The 20,540-nt window shown below is 33.7% G+C and overlaps 2 protein-coding genes across 8 annotated transcripts in view; one reads left to right on the forward strand and one right to left on the reverse strand.

Annotated features, from left to right (window-relative positions):
- Positions 1-20,540, forward strand: part of NUP62CL (nucleoporin 62 C-terminal like) — an 888,162-nt gene that overhangs the window by 805,936 nt on the left and 61,686 nt on the right. The gene's annotated exons all lie outside the window — the stretch shown is intronic.
- AUH (AU RNA binding methylglutaconyl-CoA hydratase) overlaps positions 1-20,540 on the reverse strand; it is a 162,532-nt gene that overhangs the window by 100,996 nt on the left and 40,996 nt on the right. For 6 of the 7 annotated variants that reach the window (XM_082402987.1, XM_082402988.1, XM_082402986.1 and 3 more), the window contains one exon: positions 5,738-5,824. The exons of the other annotated variant lie outside the window; for it this stretch is intronic. In XM_082402987.1, the coding sequence (XP_082259113.1) occupies positions 5,738-5,824 (87 nt within the window). The remainder of the gene's footprint in view (positions 1-5,737; positions 5,825-20,540) is intronic. 7 annotated transcript variants of the gene reach the window in all.

Here is a 20,540-nt window from a genome sequence, read left to right on the forward strand (position 1 = left end):
TTGTTCTTACTACTCCCTTCACCCTCCAACTCATCTGTAAGCTTTATGCTCCGTTTCCATGAAGAATATCTTAGGAACCCTATCAAAGGATACATAGGCCTTAAAACCTTTAATCTCTGAAAAGCAAAAACCAATGAAAAGCCCTGAGCCAAGCGTGAAGCAATGTATCCAAATTAGAACTGAAAGTCAGTAGATTTTCTTAAATATATAAATTAAAAAAGTGGAAGACTAGAATTAATTCTAAAAAATAGAAAAAATAAAAAAGATAGAAGACATCTGAGATGGATGGATAGATGGATGGCAGTGAGGGAGGGAGGAAGAGAGAGAGAGAGGGCAGGTGAGAGGGAGAAAGGAAAGAAATCAGGCCGTGTGTCTGCTTCAGTACAACCTGTGAGCTAATATGGTTTTTCTATCTTTAAACAGGTAGAAAAAAAATCTATTTAAAATACTATTTCATAAACTATAAAAATTATATGGAATTCAAATTTCACTGTGCATGAAATTTTATTGTAACAGAAAAACACACACTTGTTTACACATTGTGGCTGCTTGAGCACTGTATGTCAAAGTTGAGTAGCTGGTACAAGACAAGGATGTCTCCTGTCACCAGTCCTTTTCAACATCATACTAGAGGTCCTTACTAATGCAATTAGACAAGAAAAGGAAATAAAAGGTAATACAGACTGGGAAGGAAGACATTAAACTGGCTTTGTTTGCAAAAGATATTTTCATGCATGATGTGCAGAAACCTGAAAGAATTAACAAAAACATTCCTGGAACAAATAAGCAATTATACCAAGGTTGCAGGACACAGGGTAAATATACAAAAGTCAATCATTCTTTTATATACCAACAACAAACAAGTGGAATTTGAAATTAAAGACACAATATCACTTACACTAAGACCCCAAATAATGAAATACTTAAGATATAAATCTAACAAAATATGTACAAGATCTATATGAGGAAATTAAACTAATGCTTGAAATCAAGGAAGAACTAAATAGAGAGAAGATATTCTGTGTTCATGGATAGGAAAACTCGATATTGTCAAGATGTAGATGCTTCCCAATTTAATCTATGCAATGCAATTCTCAATCAAAAGCACAGCAAGTTATTTTGTGGATATTCACAAACTGATTCTAAAATTTATATGGAGAGGCAAAAGAGCCAGAATAACCAACATAATATTGAAAAAGAACAAAATTGGAGGACTGACAGCAACCAATGTCAAGAGTCACTATAAAGTTACAGTAATTGAAGACAGTGCGGTTACTGGCAAAAGAATAGACAGATAAATAAAGGAACAGAACACAGAGCCCAGAAACAGATCCCATAAATACAGTCAACTGATCTTTGACAAAGGAATAAAGGTAATATAATGGAACACTGACAGTCTTTTCAACAAACAGTGCTGAAACAACTGGACATCCAGAGGCAAAAACATGAATCTAGTCACAGACCTACACCCCACAATAATTAACTTAAAATGGATCACAGATCTAACTGTAAAGCACAAAACCATCAAACCCCTACAAGATAACGTAGGAGAAAACCTAGAAACCTTGGGTATGACAATGACTCTTTAAATACAGCACCAAAGGCACAATCTATGAAAGAAATAATGGATGTATGACCCTATTAAAATAAAAAACTTCTGCACTACGAAAGATAACGTCAAGAGAATGAGAAGACAAGCAACAGATTAGGACAAAGTATTTGCAAAAGACACATCTGATAAAGGAATATTATCTAAAATATACAAAGAACTCTTAAAACTCAACAATAAGAAAACAATCCAATTAAAAACTGAGCCAAAGACCTTAATAAACACCTCACCAAAGAATATATACAGATGGTAAATAAGCCTATGAAAAGACACTCCACATCATATGTCATCACAGAAATGCAAATTAAATCAACTAAGATCTACCACTACACACCTATTAGAATAGCCAAAATCTGGAACACTGACAGCACCAAATGCTGGCAAGGATGTAGAGCAACAGAAACTCATTTACTGCCAGTAGGAAGGCAAAATGGTACAGCCACTTAGGAAGACAGTTTGGCAAATTCCTATAAAACTAAACAGACTCTTACCACATGATCCAGCAATCATGCTCCTTGGTTACCCAAAGGAGTTGAAAACACATCCACTCAAAAATCTGCACACAGATGTATACAGCAGCTTTATTCATAGTCGCCAACACCTGGAAGTAACCAAGGTGTCCTTCAGTAGGTATATGGAGAAACTGTGATACATCTATACAGTGGAATATTTTTCAGCAATAAAAAGAAATGAGCTATCAAGGCATAAAACGACATAGAGAAAACTTTAATGCAGCTTACTAAGTGAAAGAAGCCAATCTGAAAAAGCTACATATTACATGATTCCAGCTATATGATGGAAAAATATGGAGACAGTAAAACATGGTTGCCAGAGAGGGCAGAAGGGATGGATAGGCCAAGCACAGAGGATTTTTAGGGCAGTGAAAACACTCTGCAAAACACTATAATGATGGGTACATGTCATTTTACATTTGTTCAAACCCATGGAATGTAAAACACCAAGAGTGAACCCTAACATAAACTATGGACTTGGGTAATTATAATGTGTCAACATACGTTCATCAATTGTAACCAATGTGCCACTCTGGTATGAGATATTAATAATGGCGGGGGGGGGGGGAGACTATGCATATTGTGGTGGCAGGGGATATATGAGAAATCTCTTTACCCACCCCTCAATTTTGATGTGAACCTAAAACTGCTCCTGAAAAATAAACTCTTTAAAAAAAAAGAAAAGTTGAGTTACTGCAACAGAGACCATAATAGCCCTGCAAAGCCTAAAATAACTATCTGTCCCTTTAAGAAAAAGTTTCCTAGCCCCTGGTTTAATGTACTAAACAAACAGATTTGGTCACGACAGTTTTTACCTGCCCTTCAAAATCTCACTAAGTCACCACCAAAGACATCTTAAAAATTTTATGTCCATTGTAATGCTGTAGTGAAAAGTATCATTACCTAATATTGGAGAACTCATGGAAGAGGAAAAAGAGTACTGGATCAGGATCCAGAACAGAAATAGTACAGCTTCAACCACTGAAAAGAAAAATCCACTACAAAAAAAGTAGTTCTTCATTTAAAAAGCATCAGAAAAATTCCAATTTCAGATTCAATGAAATAGAAAGAGGCTGGGAACAAACATCAATGTAATGTTTAACTGAACCAGTCTTAGCCATTCATCCCAGCATATATAGAGAGTTACAGACAGCATCAACTTTTACTTCCAAGATCAAGTTCTCTGACCAACATGGAAACCAAATCCATGCTCAGCCTCAGAAGACATCTATCTTACCATGTGGTTGAAGCTGGAGAGAGAAGCAGAGGAGAGCCTTCAATAACATTGGCAGAGGATAAACAAAAGTTATGAAGGTGACAAGAAACATTCTAGAAATCAAAACACATATATTTTTTAAAAACTTAGCTCTAAAAAAAAAAAGGAAACAACAATAACAAAACCACACAAGACCCCAAAAGATGCCACATGGTCAAATTCTAATCTTTCAGATAACAGATGATTTCCCTGTATAGTACAGAAAAAGATGAAAAACTTCATTCTATGAAGGTTGTATAAACATGATACCAAACCAGAAAGGGTAACACAAAAAACAAAATTAGAAGATTCCCATCTCATTTATGTTTATATCAAAATATATAAAATTAAATCCAGCAGTATACATTAAAAACCACCATAACCACGAACCACAATGACCAGGTAGTGTTTATTCTAGTAATACAAGGCCAGTGCAGCATCAGTAAGTCTATTAATACAATTCAGTATAATAAAATCTGAGACAAATTTTAATATATACCATCCTGACACATAACAAAAAGGCAGTTGACAAACTTTAACCCTTATTCTCGATTAGAAAAGAATAACAAACTCCTAAACAAGTTGAAATAGAAGAAAACTCCCTGAACTTGATATTTACTGGCAAAATATTAAAAGCATTCATTAAACTCAAATAAAGGATGAACATGATCTCTTCAACAACTGAATATTGTACCAAGAACCTTAGCCAATGTGAGAATATATGAAAAATATGTTAAGATTAAAATGTTGGAAAAAGAAGAGATAAAAATTGCATTTTTTATGTGTAATGAACTTTTTTTGCTTTCTGGAAAACACAAGAAAATTAATTGAGAGAAAACAATCACTTATACAAGTACAAGCACATAAAATTTACCACATTTCCTACAGACCTACAACAATAACCAGACTTCAACAGAAATACGGGGAAAAGATCCCATTCAAAGGAATAAATGTTATAAAATAGCTAGGGATAAATCGGAGGGGGAAAAAAGATACAAGACAAAGCCAATGTGAAGAAAACTTTCTTGATGAACATTAAAACATGAATGACCACCCCCCCAAAATAAGAACCATGCATATCATGGATGGAAAGATTTAGTATCATAAAAATGTCAATTCTTTATAAACAAGATTTATAGAAATTCCAATCACAGTCTCAAGAGAGTATTTTTCTTCTTCACTTCAAAATTAATAATTCTAAATTCATTTGGAAGAATTGATGTGTGAGAATTAGCAAAGAAAATCTTCAAGGAAAAAAGAAAAATAACAATGACAGGAACTTAGTACCCTCTAGATATTAAAGCTCCTAGAATTGAATTAGGGTGGAACATTAAGAGGCAATACCTGTAATACATTTAACAACAAAAGATTAATACAAAATTGGCTTTAGGTAAATAGTTATTAAATAATGCTATAGAAAAGAGGATAAAGAATGTGAAAAGGCAATTTACAGGAGGGGAAAGGCAAGTCTAACCTGAAAAGATATACTAGCATTTGAGAAAGTGAAAATTAAAATGCTAAGATTATTTTTTTCCTTAACTCTGGCAAACTTAAAAAATAGCAACATTAAATGCTATAAAACTATAAGGAAACAGGTACTGTCATGTGATTGACAGGAATATAAATTATTACCATCTTTTTGCAACATAATCTGGTAGGATTTATTAAAATGTAAAATGAACACATGATACTTAGAACTGCAATACCATGTTTAGGAATCTATCTTATAAATATACATAACTAATGTTCTAAAAGACTTTGTACAAAGATAATCACTGCTTTATTATAAATAACAAAAATAGCAAAAAAAACCCACAAAAACAAAAATCCAAAACAACAAAAACATCCTAAGCGTTCATTAATGAAGAAATAATTTAAAATTTTGGATAAGGCTATGCTATGGATTACTATGTAGTAATGTATTAAAAAGTATTAATAATAAATTGATATGGACTGAAATATAAACATTACACAGAAATTTATAATTCTAAGGAGATAGTATCCCATTTATGTAAAAAACAAAAAAATTCCCTATCTATAGATATGTCTGTGTATGCAATTATTTAAGAAATATAAATACTTATGTCAAAGGCTTATGCCAAATTATTCTTTGTTTTCTAATAATTAACTCTATATGCCATGTCATCATAAATAGGAGGCATCTTTAATTATAAGAAAATTTTTCACAACTTTTCAAATTAAATATATTACATGCTGTTTTACAACCAGCTATAGGTCATGATTATCTAACTATATAAATATTTTAGCCAAAGCTTATACATAAAGACAGTGTGCAACTTTTAAAATATGACATTTAAGGTCACCTTCAGCATGCTAAAAGGAGAATTTAATTGTGCTTACCGATTTCATTAATCACTGCTCTTATTTTGGAGACAAAAGGACCAACTTCACTGGAATTCATTTTGACTCTTTCCTTAAGGTCAGCACCTGCAAAGTATTTTATTTACAAATATAAACTAGTTATAAACAAAATTTTAAGGCAACAAACTGAACATTTACTTAAGATTCATATATAACTTGAAGACAGACTAGATTTATCTATCAAAGGAATTACAGTATCTAAGTTTTCCTTCCCAAAGACCAGCACCAGATTGAATAAAATATTTGTTTGTTCATGTATCTACCATGTGCTTAAAGTAATGCTTCTCAAACTTCATGGTCTCAGAACCCCTTTATACTCTTAGAGAAGGAGGCATTGTTAAGATTATATATATCTACCAATAGTTATTCTATTAGAAAATGAAACAACAAAATTTTTAAAATATTTATTTATTCATTGAATAATACAAATAAACCCATTCCTGTTAACATAAATGATTACAGACTGATGCCACTTTCTTGGTTCTTGAAAAGATGCTGGCAGTTCTATCCACCACTGCTTCTGTCCCATCAGTGCAAATGCCAACCCAGTGAAAAGGGCAAATCACACCTTCCTGCTATGAAAATCATTGTGACTTCATGGATGCCCACCTTGGTGACTGCAGATCACATTTGAGAATCACTGGCTTGAAAGTATATGCAAATTGACAATTTCATAATTACGAGTTTATCACAGAATCATAACTTTGGAACAGATAAAAATAAACATAAGGAATTCCTTAAGGGATTGTTTACTCTGTGGCTCAACAAAGACATTCTTTTTAATAAAATTAAACTCACTGAGAAAAGGTAGGTCCCCATTAAAATAAACAAACAAATAAAAAACAAAGTAAAATTACAGCATAGATGGTATATACTCAGCTACTTATTCTCTTATTAGCCCATTATAAATTGATCATGACTAGACGTAACATCAAGTAGCAGCTGATGCTGAGCCCATATACTTCCTGTGGAAGTGAGAACTGCAGTTGACAAAACACATATCCTACAACCCATCAGTTCTTAGGTATACATACCCTAGAAAATCTCTCAAATATATGCCCAAGGAAATACATACAACATTCAATGCAACATGTATAAAAATAGCAAAAAAAATGGAAAAAACCTAAATCCACCAAAAGGATTAATAATAAAACTGGGACATATTTATACAACAAAATGTTATATGCGCAGCATGAAAATGAAGGAATTAGAGTATAAATATGGATAAATCTAATGATGTTGAAGGATTTATAATTATATAAATAAATACAATAAATATTTATCATTATATATAATTACTGAAAGATACACAGGATAATAACCATTTAAATAAGTTTTTAAAAGAAGAATGCTATGTAGGGATATAAAACATACATGGAAATGATAAATTCCAAATTCAATTGGTGGTGACCTCTGTGGGGGAGGGAGAGAGATGTGATTGGCAATAGACACAAAGAACTTCAATCTTATTTGTAATACTGTGTTGCTTAAGTGGTGGGTACTCAATATGGTAGGTAGTCATGATTTTTGGATGTCTGATATATGTCTTCATAATTAATTTTTTCCATGAAGAATTAAAATTTAGCATGGAAGAAAAATGTTAGTAGTGTCAAAAGAATTCTAAACTAGTAGGATGTATTTGTTAAAGAAATAATGGTTCAACTCACTGTCATTTAACATTAAGAATATAATTTTAAATTGAGAATATAAAATGTTGCCTAGTGCATGTTAGCTAATACATATTGGTTAATAAAAGTAGCTAAATGTAGTGTGGTATGGGGGAAGGGAATAGACGAAAGAGGAGCCAAAGCAATGAAGAAGTGAAAGCTGATGGGACAGATAGGGACGCTGGATGAGGTGGTCCTGAAGGAGCCCCTGTAACTGCATCATGGGATCCATCACATCCTCCGGCCTCAGGGCACCATTAGGGTACCCTCTAACACACTAACTAGAGCTCCGATGGGGGGTCTTTACCAACATTCTGCCCCTGTGACCACACAGCAGGCTTTGAAAACCACACTCAGGTTAAAGAGACTAGGCTGTTGGAAGCCATGCCAGGACCTAAAGGGAATCAAGGTTTGCTCTTAACACGTGTGGCCCATTAACTGCACACTAGTCCCAGCAGAGAAGTGTAGAAGATGTGTCTCGTTATGGAATGCAGCTTTATCCACACAATGGTATGAGACAGAAAATGAGTATCTTTAAAGTGAAGAAAGAAAATAACTGCCAATCTAGAATTCCAAACAAATCAAACCTATCCTTCAAAATGATGGTGAAATAAAGACATTTTACACACCCACTCACAGACACACACATCCACAAACAACAATTTGTCCCCGGCAGACCCACGCGAAAAGAAACACTACAGGGAATTCTTCAAGCAGATTATGAGAGTAGAGTTTAAAATCTTATTTTATACTCCTTACAAGTGATATGTCTTAAAATATAAGGGCACAGACTGGTTAAAGTAAAAGGGTAAAAAACTTGCAAACACTAAGCAAAAGAAAACTTGTAAAGTTATCTTCATCTCTGACAAAAAAGAAGTAAGACAAGAAACATCACTCAAGCTAGAGGGTTATTTTATAATAATAAATATGATGATCCATTAAAAAAGCCATAAGAATTCTAAATTGGCATACATAAAAAAGACAGCCCCAAAATACATAAAGCAAAAACTAACAGAACTAAAATGAAAAACTGCCAGGTCTACAACCATAGTGGATTTTAGCAGACCTTTCACAGTAACTGATAAAGCAAGCACTCAAATATCCTTTCAAATATTCCTATCAAGAAGTAAAAAATAGGAAAAAATTAATCCCAAAGTAGAAACTGGAGCAAAAAAAACTTTTAAATAGAAAACAAATGTGCGAGAGAAAAATCAAAATAGTTGGTTCTTTGAAAAAAAACTAAAATAAATGATAGACCTTTTAGCAAGACTCATCATAGATAATCAGAGAAGGCACAAGTCCCAATCGAGAATGAAAAGGAGGGTAATACTAAGGATTTTACAGACAATAAAACAATATTATTAAAAATTTTGGCCCAATGGATTTGAAAAACGACAGGAAATGAACAAATTCCTAGGAAAACACAACTTATTAAAACTGACAAAGAAATAGAAAATCTGAAAACACAAATACACATTAAAGAAATTGAATATGTAATTAAAAACTTTCCTACAAAGAAAACTGCATGCCCATATGGCTCCAATAGTAAATTCTTCCAAACATATAATGAAAAACATTTACCATCAATCTTAAAAATGCTTACATGGAGAACAGCAAAACAAAAATTTGAAAAGAACATTGTAAGAAAAAAACATGACAGGTCAATTTTTCTCATAAATAAAGTCTCAAAAAATCCTAAACAAAGTATCAGTGTATCATACTTAGTAGTAACATAAATAAAATATATCAAGACCAATTTATACTCAGTCCAAGATTTACGACTGGACTTAAATTTTTAACATTAAATTTTTTAATTTATGAAATTTTTAATTTACGTAATTGAGAAAGGTGAAAATCATATAAATTTTCAGTAGGTTGCAGAAAAGTAGTTGATAAAATTCAACACTCATTCTTTAACATCTTCACTGAGGTATAATTTACATAAAATAAAATTCAGTCATTTAAAATACACAATTCAATATTTTTAAAGTAAATTTACAGAGTTGTACAACCATCACCACAACCCAGTTTTAGAACATTTCCATTATCACAAAAAAGATCCCTAACACCCATATGCAGTCACTCCCTGTTCTCACCTCTAGCCCCAAACTAATCTACTGATATTTTCCTATAATTTTGCCTTTTCTGAACATTTCATATAAATAAACTCATATAATATATGGTCTTCTGTTTCTTTCTTTCACATAGCGTAGTGTTTTTCAGGTTCATCCATGATATAAAGATGCATCAGTACTTTTTATCTTTTTATTACCAAATAGTATTTCATTGTAGGGACAGACATTTTGTTTATCCATTCATTGGCTGATGGACATTTGGGTTGTTTCTACTTTTTTGGCTATTATGAAAAATACTACCATGAACGTCTGCATACAAGTCTTTGTGTAAAGAAATTTTTTCACTTGTCTTGGATAGAGTGGAATTGCTGGGCTATATTGTAAATTTCTATTTAACTTAAAAAAGGAAAGAAGAAAAAAAACCTGCCACTGTTTTCCATAGTGGCTGCACCACTTTACATTCCTATCAGCAATGCCTAAGGGTCTCTGTTGTCCTACAAGGTCACCAACACTAGTCTGCCCTTTTATCATAGCCATTTTAGTGGACATGAAGTGGTATTTATTATGGTTTTAAATTTGCATTTCCCTAATGACTAATGAGGTTAGCATCTTTTCAAGGTGCTTATTAGCCATTCATACTGTTTCTTGAGTGAAATGTCTATTCAAATCTTTTGCTCATTTTTTTGATGGATAATTTATTTTATTCTTACTGGGTTGTAAGAGTTATATCTTGGATACAAGTCCTTTTTCAGAAATACGATTCACAATATTTTCTCCCTATCTGTGGCTGATCTTTTGATGATTCTTGATGGTTTTTTGAAGTTTAATTTTAATGAAGTCCAATTTATCAATTTTTCTCTTTTATTACTTGTACTTTTGGTGTCCTCTCTAATTAACACTCATTATTAATTAAAAATTCATAGCGAAGAAAAGAATCTTTTTGATTTTATAAAGAGTAATTACAAAATACCTATAGCTAACACCACCTTTAATGGTCAATTACTTCCTCTCAGAGATCAAGAATGAGACAAGTATTCTTTATCACTTCTACAGATGGGAACAGATGTACTAGTTTGTGTAATAAGAAAATTTTTTTAATTACAAGGAACAGAAAGAAAAAAATAAAACTTCCATCATTAGCAGATGACTTAATTATACATGAAGAATATCCAAAAGAATTTACAAATCATAAAAATAAGTGAATTTAGTAAGGTTGCTGGATATAGGTTCAATATAAAAAAATCAACTTTCTATGTACTAGCAAAAGAAATTTGTGAAGTTTTAAAAAGATACCATTTATATTAACATTCAAAAATCAAAGAGCCAAGGAATAAATCTAATAAAAGTTGTATAAAATCTTGACACAAAAACCTACAAAATCTAAATTAAAGAAGTCCTAAATAAATGGAGGAATATATCATTTCATGTTAGACGATTCCATACTAAAAGATGTAAATTCTCTCCAAATTAATAGATTCGATGTGGTTCCAATCAAAATCCCAATGCTTTTTTAGAAATTGACAAAGTGGATATGCAAAGGCCCAATAATAGTCAAGATAATCTTGAAGAAGAAAAAGCTGGAGAATTTATATTAAAATAAGATGTATTATAAAACTACAGTAATTAAGAAAACGTGACACTGGCTCAAAGATAGAGAAACAGAGCAATGGAACAGAATAGCAAGTCCAGAAAAGACCTGCTTGATTTATGACAAAGATGGCACTGCTGGAACATTCCAATAAATGGGGCTGGGACCACTGAAGGTTCATATGGGGAAAAACAATTCTTGACCCTTCGTATCATATACACAAACAAATCAGTTAATGGTGCATTACAGCCTAAATTTGAAAGGTAAAACAAATAACTTCTAAATGAAAATATCCAGATATCTTCAAGATTTTGGTATAGACAAAGATTTTTAAAAGGTTTTTCCAACACCTTTAAAAGGAAAACACTAGAGTTCTTTAAAATTAAAAACTTCTGTTCATTAAAGGACATCACTAAGCGAGTGAATATACAAGTAAAAGAGTGGGAAATGGTATCTTAAATACATCTGTTCTGTGCATGTAAAGAACTATAAATCAGGAAGAAAAATATAAATAACCCAAATATAAAATATAGGCAAAAGATTCATACAGATAATTCACAGAAGAGAATATAACATTGGCTAAAAGGAGATGAAAAGGAATACAACATGACTAATCATCAAGGAAACACCGATTACAAACACAGATAGTTTTATAAGCAGTACAGTGCTAAAGTGTTGGTGAAGGTATAGAGCAATGAGAACTCTGATTTGAGTTCTCTGCTGGGAGTAAAATTGGTAAAAAAAAAATCACTTTGGAAAACAATTCCACCCCAAGTATACACACCCAACAGAAACACATGATATGTACACTAAAGGACACGTATAAGCATATTCACAGAAGCATTATTCAGAATAGCTGAAACCAGCAATAACCCAAACATTCATCAACAGCAAAATGAATAAACTGTGAAATATTCCCACAAATACGAATATACTATTCCTAGATGAACAGTACATACTGAATCCCACAAACGTGTTGAGAAGAAGTCAACCTTAAAAGATACATGCTGGATAATTCCAGTTACATAAAGTTTGAAAACAGGCAAAATTAGTATTTGGTAATAAAAATCAGAAAAACCGCCACTATCTTTTGGGTGAGAGATGGTTAACGATAGGAAGAAGCATAAGGGATGAATTACGGTGTGCTGGTAATGGCAGTGTTCATTTCTTAATTTGGGTGGTGACTGCACAGGTGAGTTCATTTTGCAGAAATTTATTACTTACAGTTTGTGCAATTTTCCCTATGTACATTATAATTCAATTTAAAAATTTACGTTAAAAAAAAAATTCCTTCTGCAGCCAATCAGGCATCTTTTCTCTGTGGAGGCCTGGTGTGCAATGGCTGCAAAAAGCAGCCTCACACACCACTGTAAAGCAATTATACTCCAATAAAGATGTTAAAAAAAAAAACAGATAACTAAGGCACTAAAAAAAAAAAAAAAAAAAAAAAGCAGCTTCCCTGGTAGTGCATGCAGCCTGTTGCTTGTATGGGTTGCCCTTAAGGACCTTCGAGACAGCCCTTACCAGTGGACATTCATGTCTGGCATCATGCTGTCCCCAATCTAGGCTCCAGACAGGTATGCAGGGTGCCTTTGGAAAGCCCCAGCACGCAGTGGCCAGGGTCCACACTGGCCAAGTCATCACATCCATCTGCACCAAACTGCAGAACAAGGAGCAAGTGATTAAGGCCCCACACAGGGCCAAGTTCAAGTTTCTGGGCCCCAGAAGATCCACATCTCCAAGAAGTGGATGAATCTGAAGACATGGTGGCAGAAAAGTGGATCATCCTGGATGACTATGGGTCAAATACATCCCTAATCGTGGGCCCCCTGGACAAATGGCAGACCCTGCACTCATGAAAGCCGTGGTGCTTTCCCTTCCTTACTCACGCCCACCAATAAATCCAACTTTCCTGCCCAAAACACAAATGAAAAAAAATGACAAAAAAAAAATCCTGACTCCATACACATTACCTGCTCCAGCTATCACCAATTTCTCTCCTCTTTTTTTTTAAAGCCAAACTCCTCAAAAGGGCTGCTCTTTCTGTCTCCCACCCTCTCCTCTTACACTATGTCTCTAAACAAGGGGGACAAAAAGATACTAAAAAATAAATATAATAAATAACCAAGATAAAAAGTGATAAATGTTTGGGAGTAAAAATAACAGGAAAGTGTGAATCTAGACTGCAGAGGGAAGTAAAGTTGTGAACCACATTACAACATTAAATAGTATGATCACACTGGTCTTACTGAGAAAGTATAATAAAATTCAGTAAGATCTCTGTAGTCCATATATTCCTGATAATTTAATATTTGGGTCTAAGTTACATATTTTTAATTATTTGTATTGCTTTTGCAGTATCTACCGCAAACTCTTTTCAACTAAATATGTAGTGATCAGAAACGTTAATACCCCAAGTAGACAATGCATAGTTAATATATTATTTAACAATTCTGAGAGAATATAGTTCATTTAAATATTGCCCACTAAAATGGTCCTCTCCTAAAATATTTGGACTTTTTTTTATAAATTCCTTCTTTTGAATATGCTTTAGGATTACTATGTAGTAAATTTCTACCTATTTATCTTTGTCGCGGACTAGTCCAGTGAATAGAAAAGTTATGGAAAACAATGATAATATTCTTTGTTGTACATTGCAGGATACTTAGCTTCCCTGGCCCCCAATAACCAAATGAGAGTAAAGCCCCTCAGTCATTGTGACAAGCAAAAATGTCCCCCTAAATTCTAATATCTTCCCCAATGAGTGTTACCATCCCCCTTGAGCTAATGCTCAAGAGCTAATGCTCCAAGTCAGTGGTCTTCAACATTTTTTGTTCCCATTACAGCTGAAAAGAATTTTGAAAAACGATGCACTCCCTCGAACAGTTTTATATTGACATCTAAAATTTTTCATAATTTAAATAGTTGCAAGGATTGCAGTACACTATAAACACTGGCAGCTTAAAATACAACTGATATATACCACTGTCAATGCATCCAGGGCAATCTACATACCACAGTGACTTGACTCTCAACATCATTCATGTCTGAAACAAGAAACAAATCCTTGCTTAACGATAAGAAATACTACGTCATTTATTTTCTTTATGAACAACTTTATGAAGTGTTGTATTTCTACAACACTTTGCTGCTATTTTTTTCTGATGCAATCAGCTTTTATGCTTAAAATTTTTCTTTTGACCACTGTCATATTTCTTTGCAACAAAACATATATATTGTTTAAACTAAATTAATTTTTATTAAATTCCCTGTAACCATGAAGCACTAAGTTTAGAAGTTTTCCTCTGGACTGACTTTTCATTACAAGTATTATTAGCATAAAATTGATTGAAGCATAAATATATTACAAATCTGATAACAACTAGATATTAAAAGTAAACTTTTCTGGGAAATGTATCTCAATGAGACAGATAAGACTACCTTCCCTCCTTCTATCATTTCATATATCTATGCATGAAAATCATTTATTGCTAGAATACTTCAGCAATGTCACCCAATTCTTTCAACTCCTTTAGACCCAGCTCTTGAAAAATCACATAGTAATCAAGAAGCATTTAACAATTCCATAAAAACTTTACTGTCCTTAAATTATGCTGAAAGCAATGAATTGGAAACTGCCAGAGTAAGAATAGGATCCTAGTTGAAATTCTCAACATTAGTATTTTAAAATACCCCTTTTATAGCAATTCAGAGCTTTCTTCCTCCCTGGGTCAAGGAAGCAAAAAAAGGCAAAATCAGGATTGACTACTGTAAAGTGCAAGAAGAGCAACTATGAAAGAGAAGATGGTAAAGAGTAACTTAACTTGCAGATCAGCCTGAAAAGTTCTACAAAAAAGTACATACAAGTTATCAACTAGGTCCCTTTTAAATAATCTGTATCTCCTGAATGCCTAGAGGAGAACCCAACCTCAGTCTGGGGGATAACTGCTTTAAGTCTTTTCCCTCGGAGTGCAGGTGCTGGGTCATGTGAAGTGAAAATGATCTTTAAAAGTTAATACCAAATTGTTTTTCCAAAGTAATTCCACCTCCATATGTTATCACCAGCAGTGCATTGCTCCACATCATTACCAGTGCCTGGTATTGCCACACTTAGTAAGTTCTGCTCATCTAACGGGTGAGAAATGGTAGCTTTAAGCTGCATTTTTCTTAGTAGTAAAAGATGAAATGTCTCAGTTTTGTAGAACATTACTGTGCAGTGAACAAAGTCATCATTTCAGAATTGTTCCAGTTTATGTACATGTACTATCAATCCAAAGCACCCTGGTCTTTTTTGCTCCCGCTCCACATAGGCTTTCATCTCCTCCATCCAACCAAAACATCAGGTCAAGATAAGCCAGGATTTCCAGGTGGCTCAATCTGCATCTTAACCTCCAAAAAGCACCAAACGGAACAGATGCTCCCTGTGTCCTGGGGAGGTGTCTATCTAAAACCAGAAGATGTGTCTGTTCTCCTCTCCTGTACTGCTCTTGTATGGTGGTTGTATCAGGGTTATTCTAGCCTCAGAAAAGCAGCTGAGAAAGGGTCTTTCTTTTTTTAACTTATCAAAGAATATATGTGAGACTGGAATTATCTGTTCCATGAAATGTCTGGAGAGAATGTTCCTCTGCAGTCATGGAGACCACGTGTTTTCATTGTTACGGGACTAGTCAGGTTTTCGATTTCTTAAGTCAGTTTTGGTTAAGTTTTATTTTCTAATAATTTACCTATTCCACTTAAAATTTCAAATTCACTGACATCAGTTATTCTTAATATTATCTTACCAGATTAATCTCTGTGAAGTTTATACCTATGAGATCCTTTTTCAATCTGAATATTGTTTAGTTATTCCCTCACCCTTGATAAATCTTGTCAGAAATTTGACTATTTGACTTTTGAAGAACCAACTTTGGACTTTATTATCCTATTACTTACTGTTTATTTTTCCAAGTCATAAGTTTATGTTCATCTTCAGTTCTTTCCTTCTACCCTATCTGGGTTTATTCTGTAGTCACTTTTGTCATTTTAAAAAATTGGATTCTTAGTTTATTCATCTTGAGCATTTATTCTTTCTTAAAGTACAATCTAAACTATATTACACAACTTTTAAAGTATTTTGTTAGAATTTAATTCTGAATATGTTCTAATTTCCATTAAGATTCCTTTGTTGAGCTGTAAGTTATTTAGAAGTTATTTTAAATTCCCCACTGTAGGGGACTTTTTCTAATTACCTTTTGTAAATGACTTGTATCTTAACTGCCTGTAGTCACAGAATTCAGCCTTTGAAATCTGTGCAGGTTTTACAGTCAAGCAGATGGTTAATTTTCATGAATATTCCATGTGTGCTTAAAAGAGATGCACAGTCATCAACGGCTGAGGGCAATGATCCACACAGGTACATTACCTTAACCCTCAGTAGGCCGGGAAAAATAATCAACACCCTTTATCAGCTGGGCTGATAGACTCTTTGTATTAATATTTTATTTAATATTTAGGTCATTTTATAAATAATTTACAGAAAAATAAAAGGACGATAAAAAATCAAATTAGTTGGAAATTTCAGTCAAAACTTAAATACATAAAATCTATATATTTTTATATTTTCCTGGTATGTGCACATATGTGTATTATACATATACATACCTACAAATGCATAGTGTATGCATATATACACTCACATACTTACATATATCACACACACATACACACATGAACACATATGAAAAGGGTTATATCATTTGAATGAAATTGGTCATCAACTGACACACATGAACCTGGGACATATAGTTTTATAAAATCTGATTCCAGATTTCAAATATAGCTCCACTAAATGATCATTACTTCTGCTTCTTCTTGAACTTGCATTGTAGAAATGCTGTGCTTTTGAAAATTTGGATGGCTCATAAACTTGTTGAGGACAGCCATATTCATTGTTCCCTGATTGTAAATATTCATTTTTAGATTTATAAACATCCATCAGAATGATCAATGGTTTGTTTTCTTTTCTATACCATATAGTCCCTTCCTGTCACCTCTGTATACACACCTGCCTTCAACACTCTTCAATTACAAGCTGTATCAAGTAAATGCTCATGTACATCATCATATGAAATGCAAGAATATGTCACATATCCTTTTGGAAAAACTGAATAGCCCAACTTCTTGTCACAAAATACACAAAATACTGCGTGGTGAAGTCCTTCCTACCTAATGACTAATTGGATGCAAATTCCATACTTCCTTTATAGAAACCACAGAAATATACTTGCTCACTCATCAGTTCTTGAGTTCAAGAAAATTCATCTAGGATATTGTCATCTGATGACTCACAGTCTAAGATTTCACTCATACGATCAAGTTCACCATCATGATTAGGGCCTACAGTCTGCTGTCTCTTTTGACCATTATTTTACCCATCTAAAAACTGTGAAATGTCTTCCTCTGTCAACTTTTCTACTCTTGTACCATTATGTGTAGAAAATGAAAAATTCTAAATTCTCAACTGTGTTCAGTGATAACTAAAAGAATGACTACAAAGATGGTACCTCCAGACTTCAGTTATATTTCTTAAAATATATGCAACTCTTGAGGCAATGCAATAAAAAAAAAAAGATAATGCAATAGCAATGATTTGACCTCTACAACATCTTTCTAGACAATTCCGTCTTTCTTCCATTTTCTTATTTTAGTTTTTCTTAGCATAGTTGGGAATAATTAAAGAGTAATGATAAAAATCATTCCTAGGATGATGAAATTACCAATATAAAGATACAGTGATATGAGATAAGAACCCACAGCATCTTAGATTCATAAAAAGTTCCAATGAACCCATACAGTAACTGCAAGAGAAAAGGAGTTTTAATTTTCTTTTTTAAAGTAAATTTTCTGTTCTTCAGAAGACCTCTAAGAAAGAATCAAAGTCATAAAACATCAATCCATACAAGCAAAATTGTTCAAAAAAGAAACTAGTCAAATCTGGGTCCAGGGGACTCTGACGATATAAGGGTTAAGTTTACTAACTGACGTATTCAAATCTCCTATAGACTTACTTTTTCCTTGTTTAATCTATCATCAGCTAAGAAAAGTGCTAAAAATTCCCATTATGGTGGTGGATTTGTCCATTTTTCCTCAGGGTGATAACAATTTTTGCACTATATATTTTGAGGCTGTTTCTAACAGCAAAAAAGCTGGGAATCTCATATCTACAAGGGAAATTGAATCTTTTATGATTATGTAGTGACCTTCTTTATCTCTAATAATTACTATCTCTAATAAAAATTTGTTTTAAAGTCTATTTCCTTTGATATCAATATAGTTATACCAGCTTTTTTTTAGTCAGCATTAGACTGGTATACCTTTTTCTACTCTTCAACTTTCAATGTCCTTATGCTTTAGGTGTTTCTTATAAGCAGCTTAGTGATAACTTTTCTTAAGCCAGCCATTGCTTGTCTTCTAATTCAAGAATTTAGTACACTTACATTCACTATGATAAGTAATAAATTTGAATTTATTTCTACAATTGCATTTTAGGATATTTAGCCCATTAGTTCTTTTTTTTCTCCCTCCATCTCCCTCCCTATTTTTTAACCATCTTCTGGATTGACTGTTTTACTTGTTCTTATTTCATTTATTCAGAAGTTTAAATACCACCTGTATACCAATGATGTCAAAAATTTTACCTCAAGCCCAGACCTCTACCCTGAACTAACTACAGACTCCTAAATTCAGCTGCCTATTAGACATATCCAGTTGAATGTCTAATATGCATCTTATAAACACAATAAATGCTCCCCTCCCCCAACTATTAAATTTCCTCCCCAGAATATGCTCCTCTTGCATTCTTCCACTCCTCAGTTAATGGTAACCCCATCCTTCCAATGTTCCAATCAAAATAGAGTCAACCTTGATTCTTCTCCCTCATACCCCTTCCTTTTCATCAGTAAATCCATGTCTCCACCTTCAAAATACATGTAGAATCCAACAATTTTTCACCACCTCCACTACTACACTGGTCCAAGTATGATCATAACTGCAGGGGATCAAAGACAGAAGTTCTGGAACAGTCTATTCTCAACACACAGCCAGAGCAAGCCTTTTAAAACTTAGTCTTTTCAGGTCACTCCTTAGCTTAAAACACCCCAGATTCTCTTTTCACTCGAAGTATAAGTGAAAATTCTATGTCACTTGGACTCCTACTACTTCTGTGACATCACCTCCTAGAACTCATCTTGTCCACTCGGCTCCAGAGACACTAACCTTCTTGCTCTCCCATTATCTTGCAACGTATGATGTTGCCTCCAGGCTCCGTTCTTGCTTACCTCTCTGCCTAAAACACTCTTCCCCAGGTATCCACAAGGGAAGTTCACTTCTTCCAGTGAACTTCTTCAGGACTAGTTCACTTCTTCCAGGACTCTACTTATTTATCTCCTTCTCAGAGAGGTCTTCCCTCTTCACCATATATGGAACAGCAATCCTCCATGCCAGCCACAAGAACTCATTTTTCTTGTCCAGTTTTATCTGGATTCAGAGCATTCATCTGACACAGTACACATTTACGTTAATTTTTTTTTCACTGCCTCCCCTACCCCCATGCCTATGGAGGCTCCACAAGAGCAGGTGATTTCTGTCTTACTTACTGCTGTATTCCCAGATCCTAGAATAGTACCTAGCCCGTGACAGGCTCCCCTCCAAGAAATCTGATAAAAGATGAATAAATGAAAGAAATCCATGTGTTTTCTTTATAGCTGGACCCTAATGAAGACAGTTTATAGTAGGAATTTTAAAACTCATGAATATTGGCTGTTTACTTAGCATCTACCGCCCTCCTCCTACTTCCTAAAGGTGGCCTTATTTTTGTTCTGCTGTCTGCCTCTACCACCACCCCCCCACATTGCATGTACTTTGAAAGAAGTTAAATCCATTCCCATAGCAAATCAGCACAGTTTATTCCCCTGAGAAGTCAAATCAAGATCAATCTGAGGGTTCCAGCTTGGATTTGGGCAAAAGTGTTCTCTTCTCTTCATTTCAACATGGTCATACATGGATAGGAGGCCCTGAACTACTGAAGCTTCAGGCTACCAAACTGGATGAAGGTGGCATATAGAAGACAGTGAAGCCAAAGGAATTTCATAACAGCCCAGAATCACTGAATTAGAGCAATCCTAACTACCTTGTAGTTTAAGTCAACTTGAAACAATTTTTCTGTAACCTGAAGCTGAGAGATTCCCATCTGATGCTTATTATCTACTAGATGATATATTACAAATGATAACAAATGGGTCAGATTCACTCTACATCTGTTCTCAAGGAATGGGATCTTGATTGGTGAGGGTATTGGTTAGCCCTAATTATTACAGGGAATTTCTAGCCAAGGTTTAGCATGGGAGAGAACCAAATAAGGTTCAGGAACATAATCTTCTTGTTATGACTACCTTCATAGCTTCTAAAACTTTAAT

This window comes from Balaenoptera borealis (genome assembly GCF_965194805.1).
Source record: "Balaenoptera borealis genome assembly, chromosome: 8".
NCBI lineage: Eukaryota > Metazoa > Chordata > Mammalia > Artiodactyla > Balaenopteridae > Balaenoptera > Balaenoptera borealis.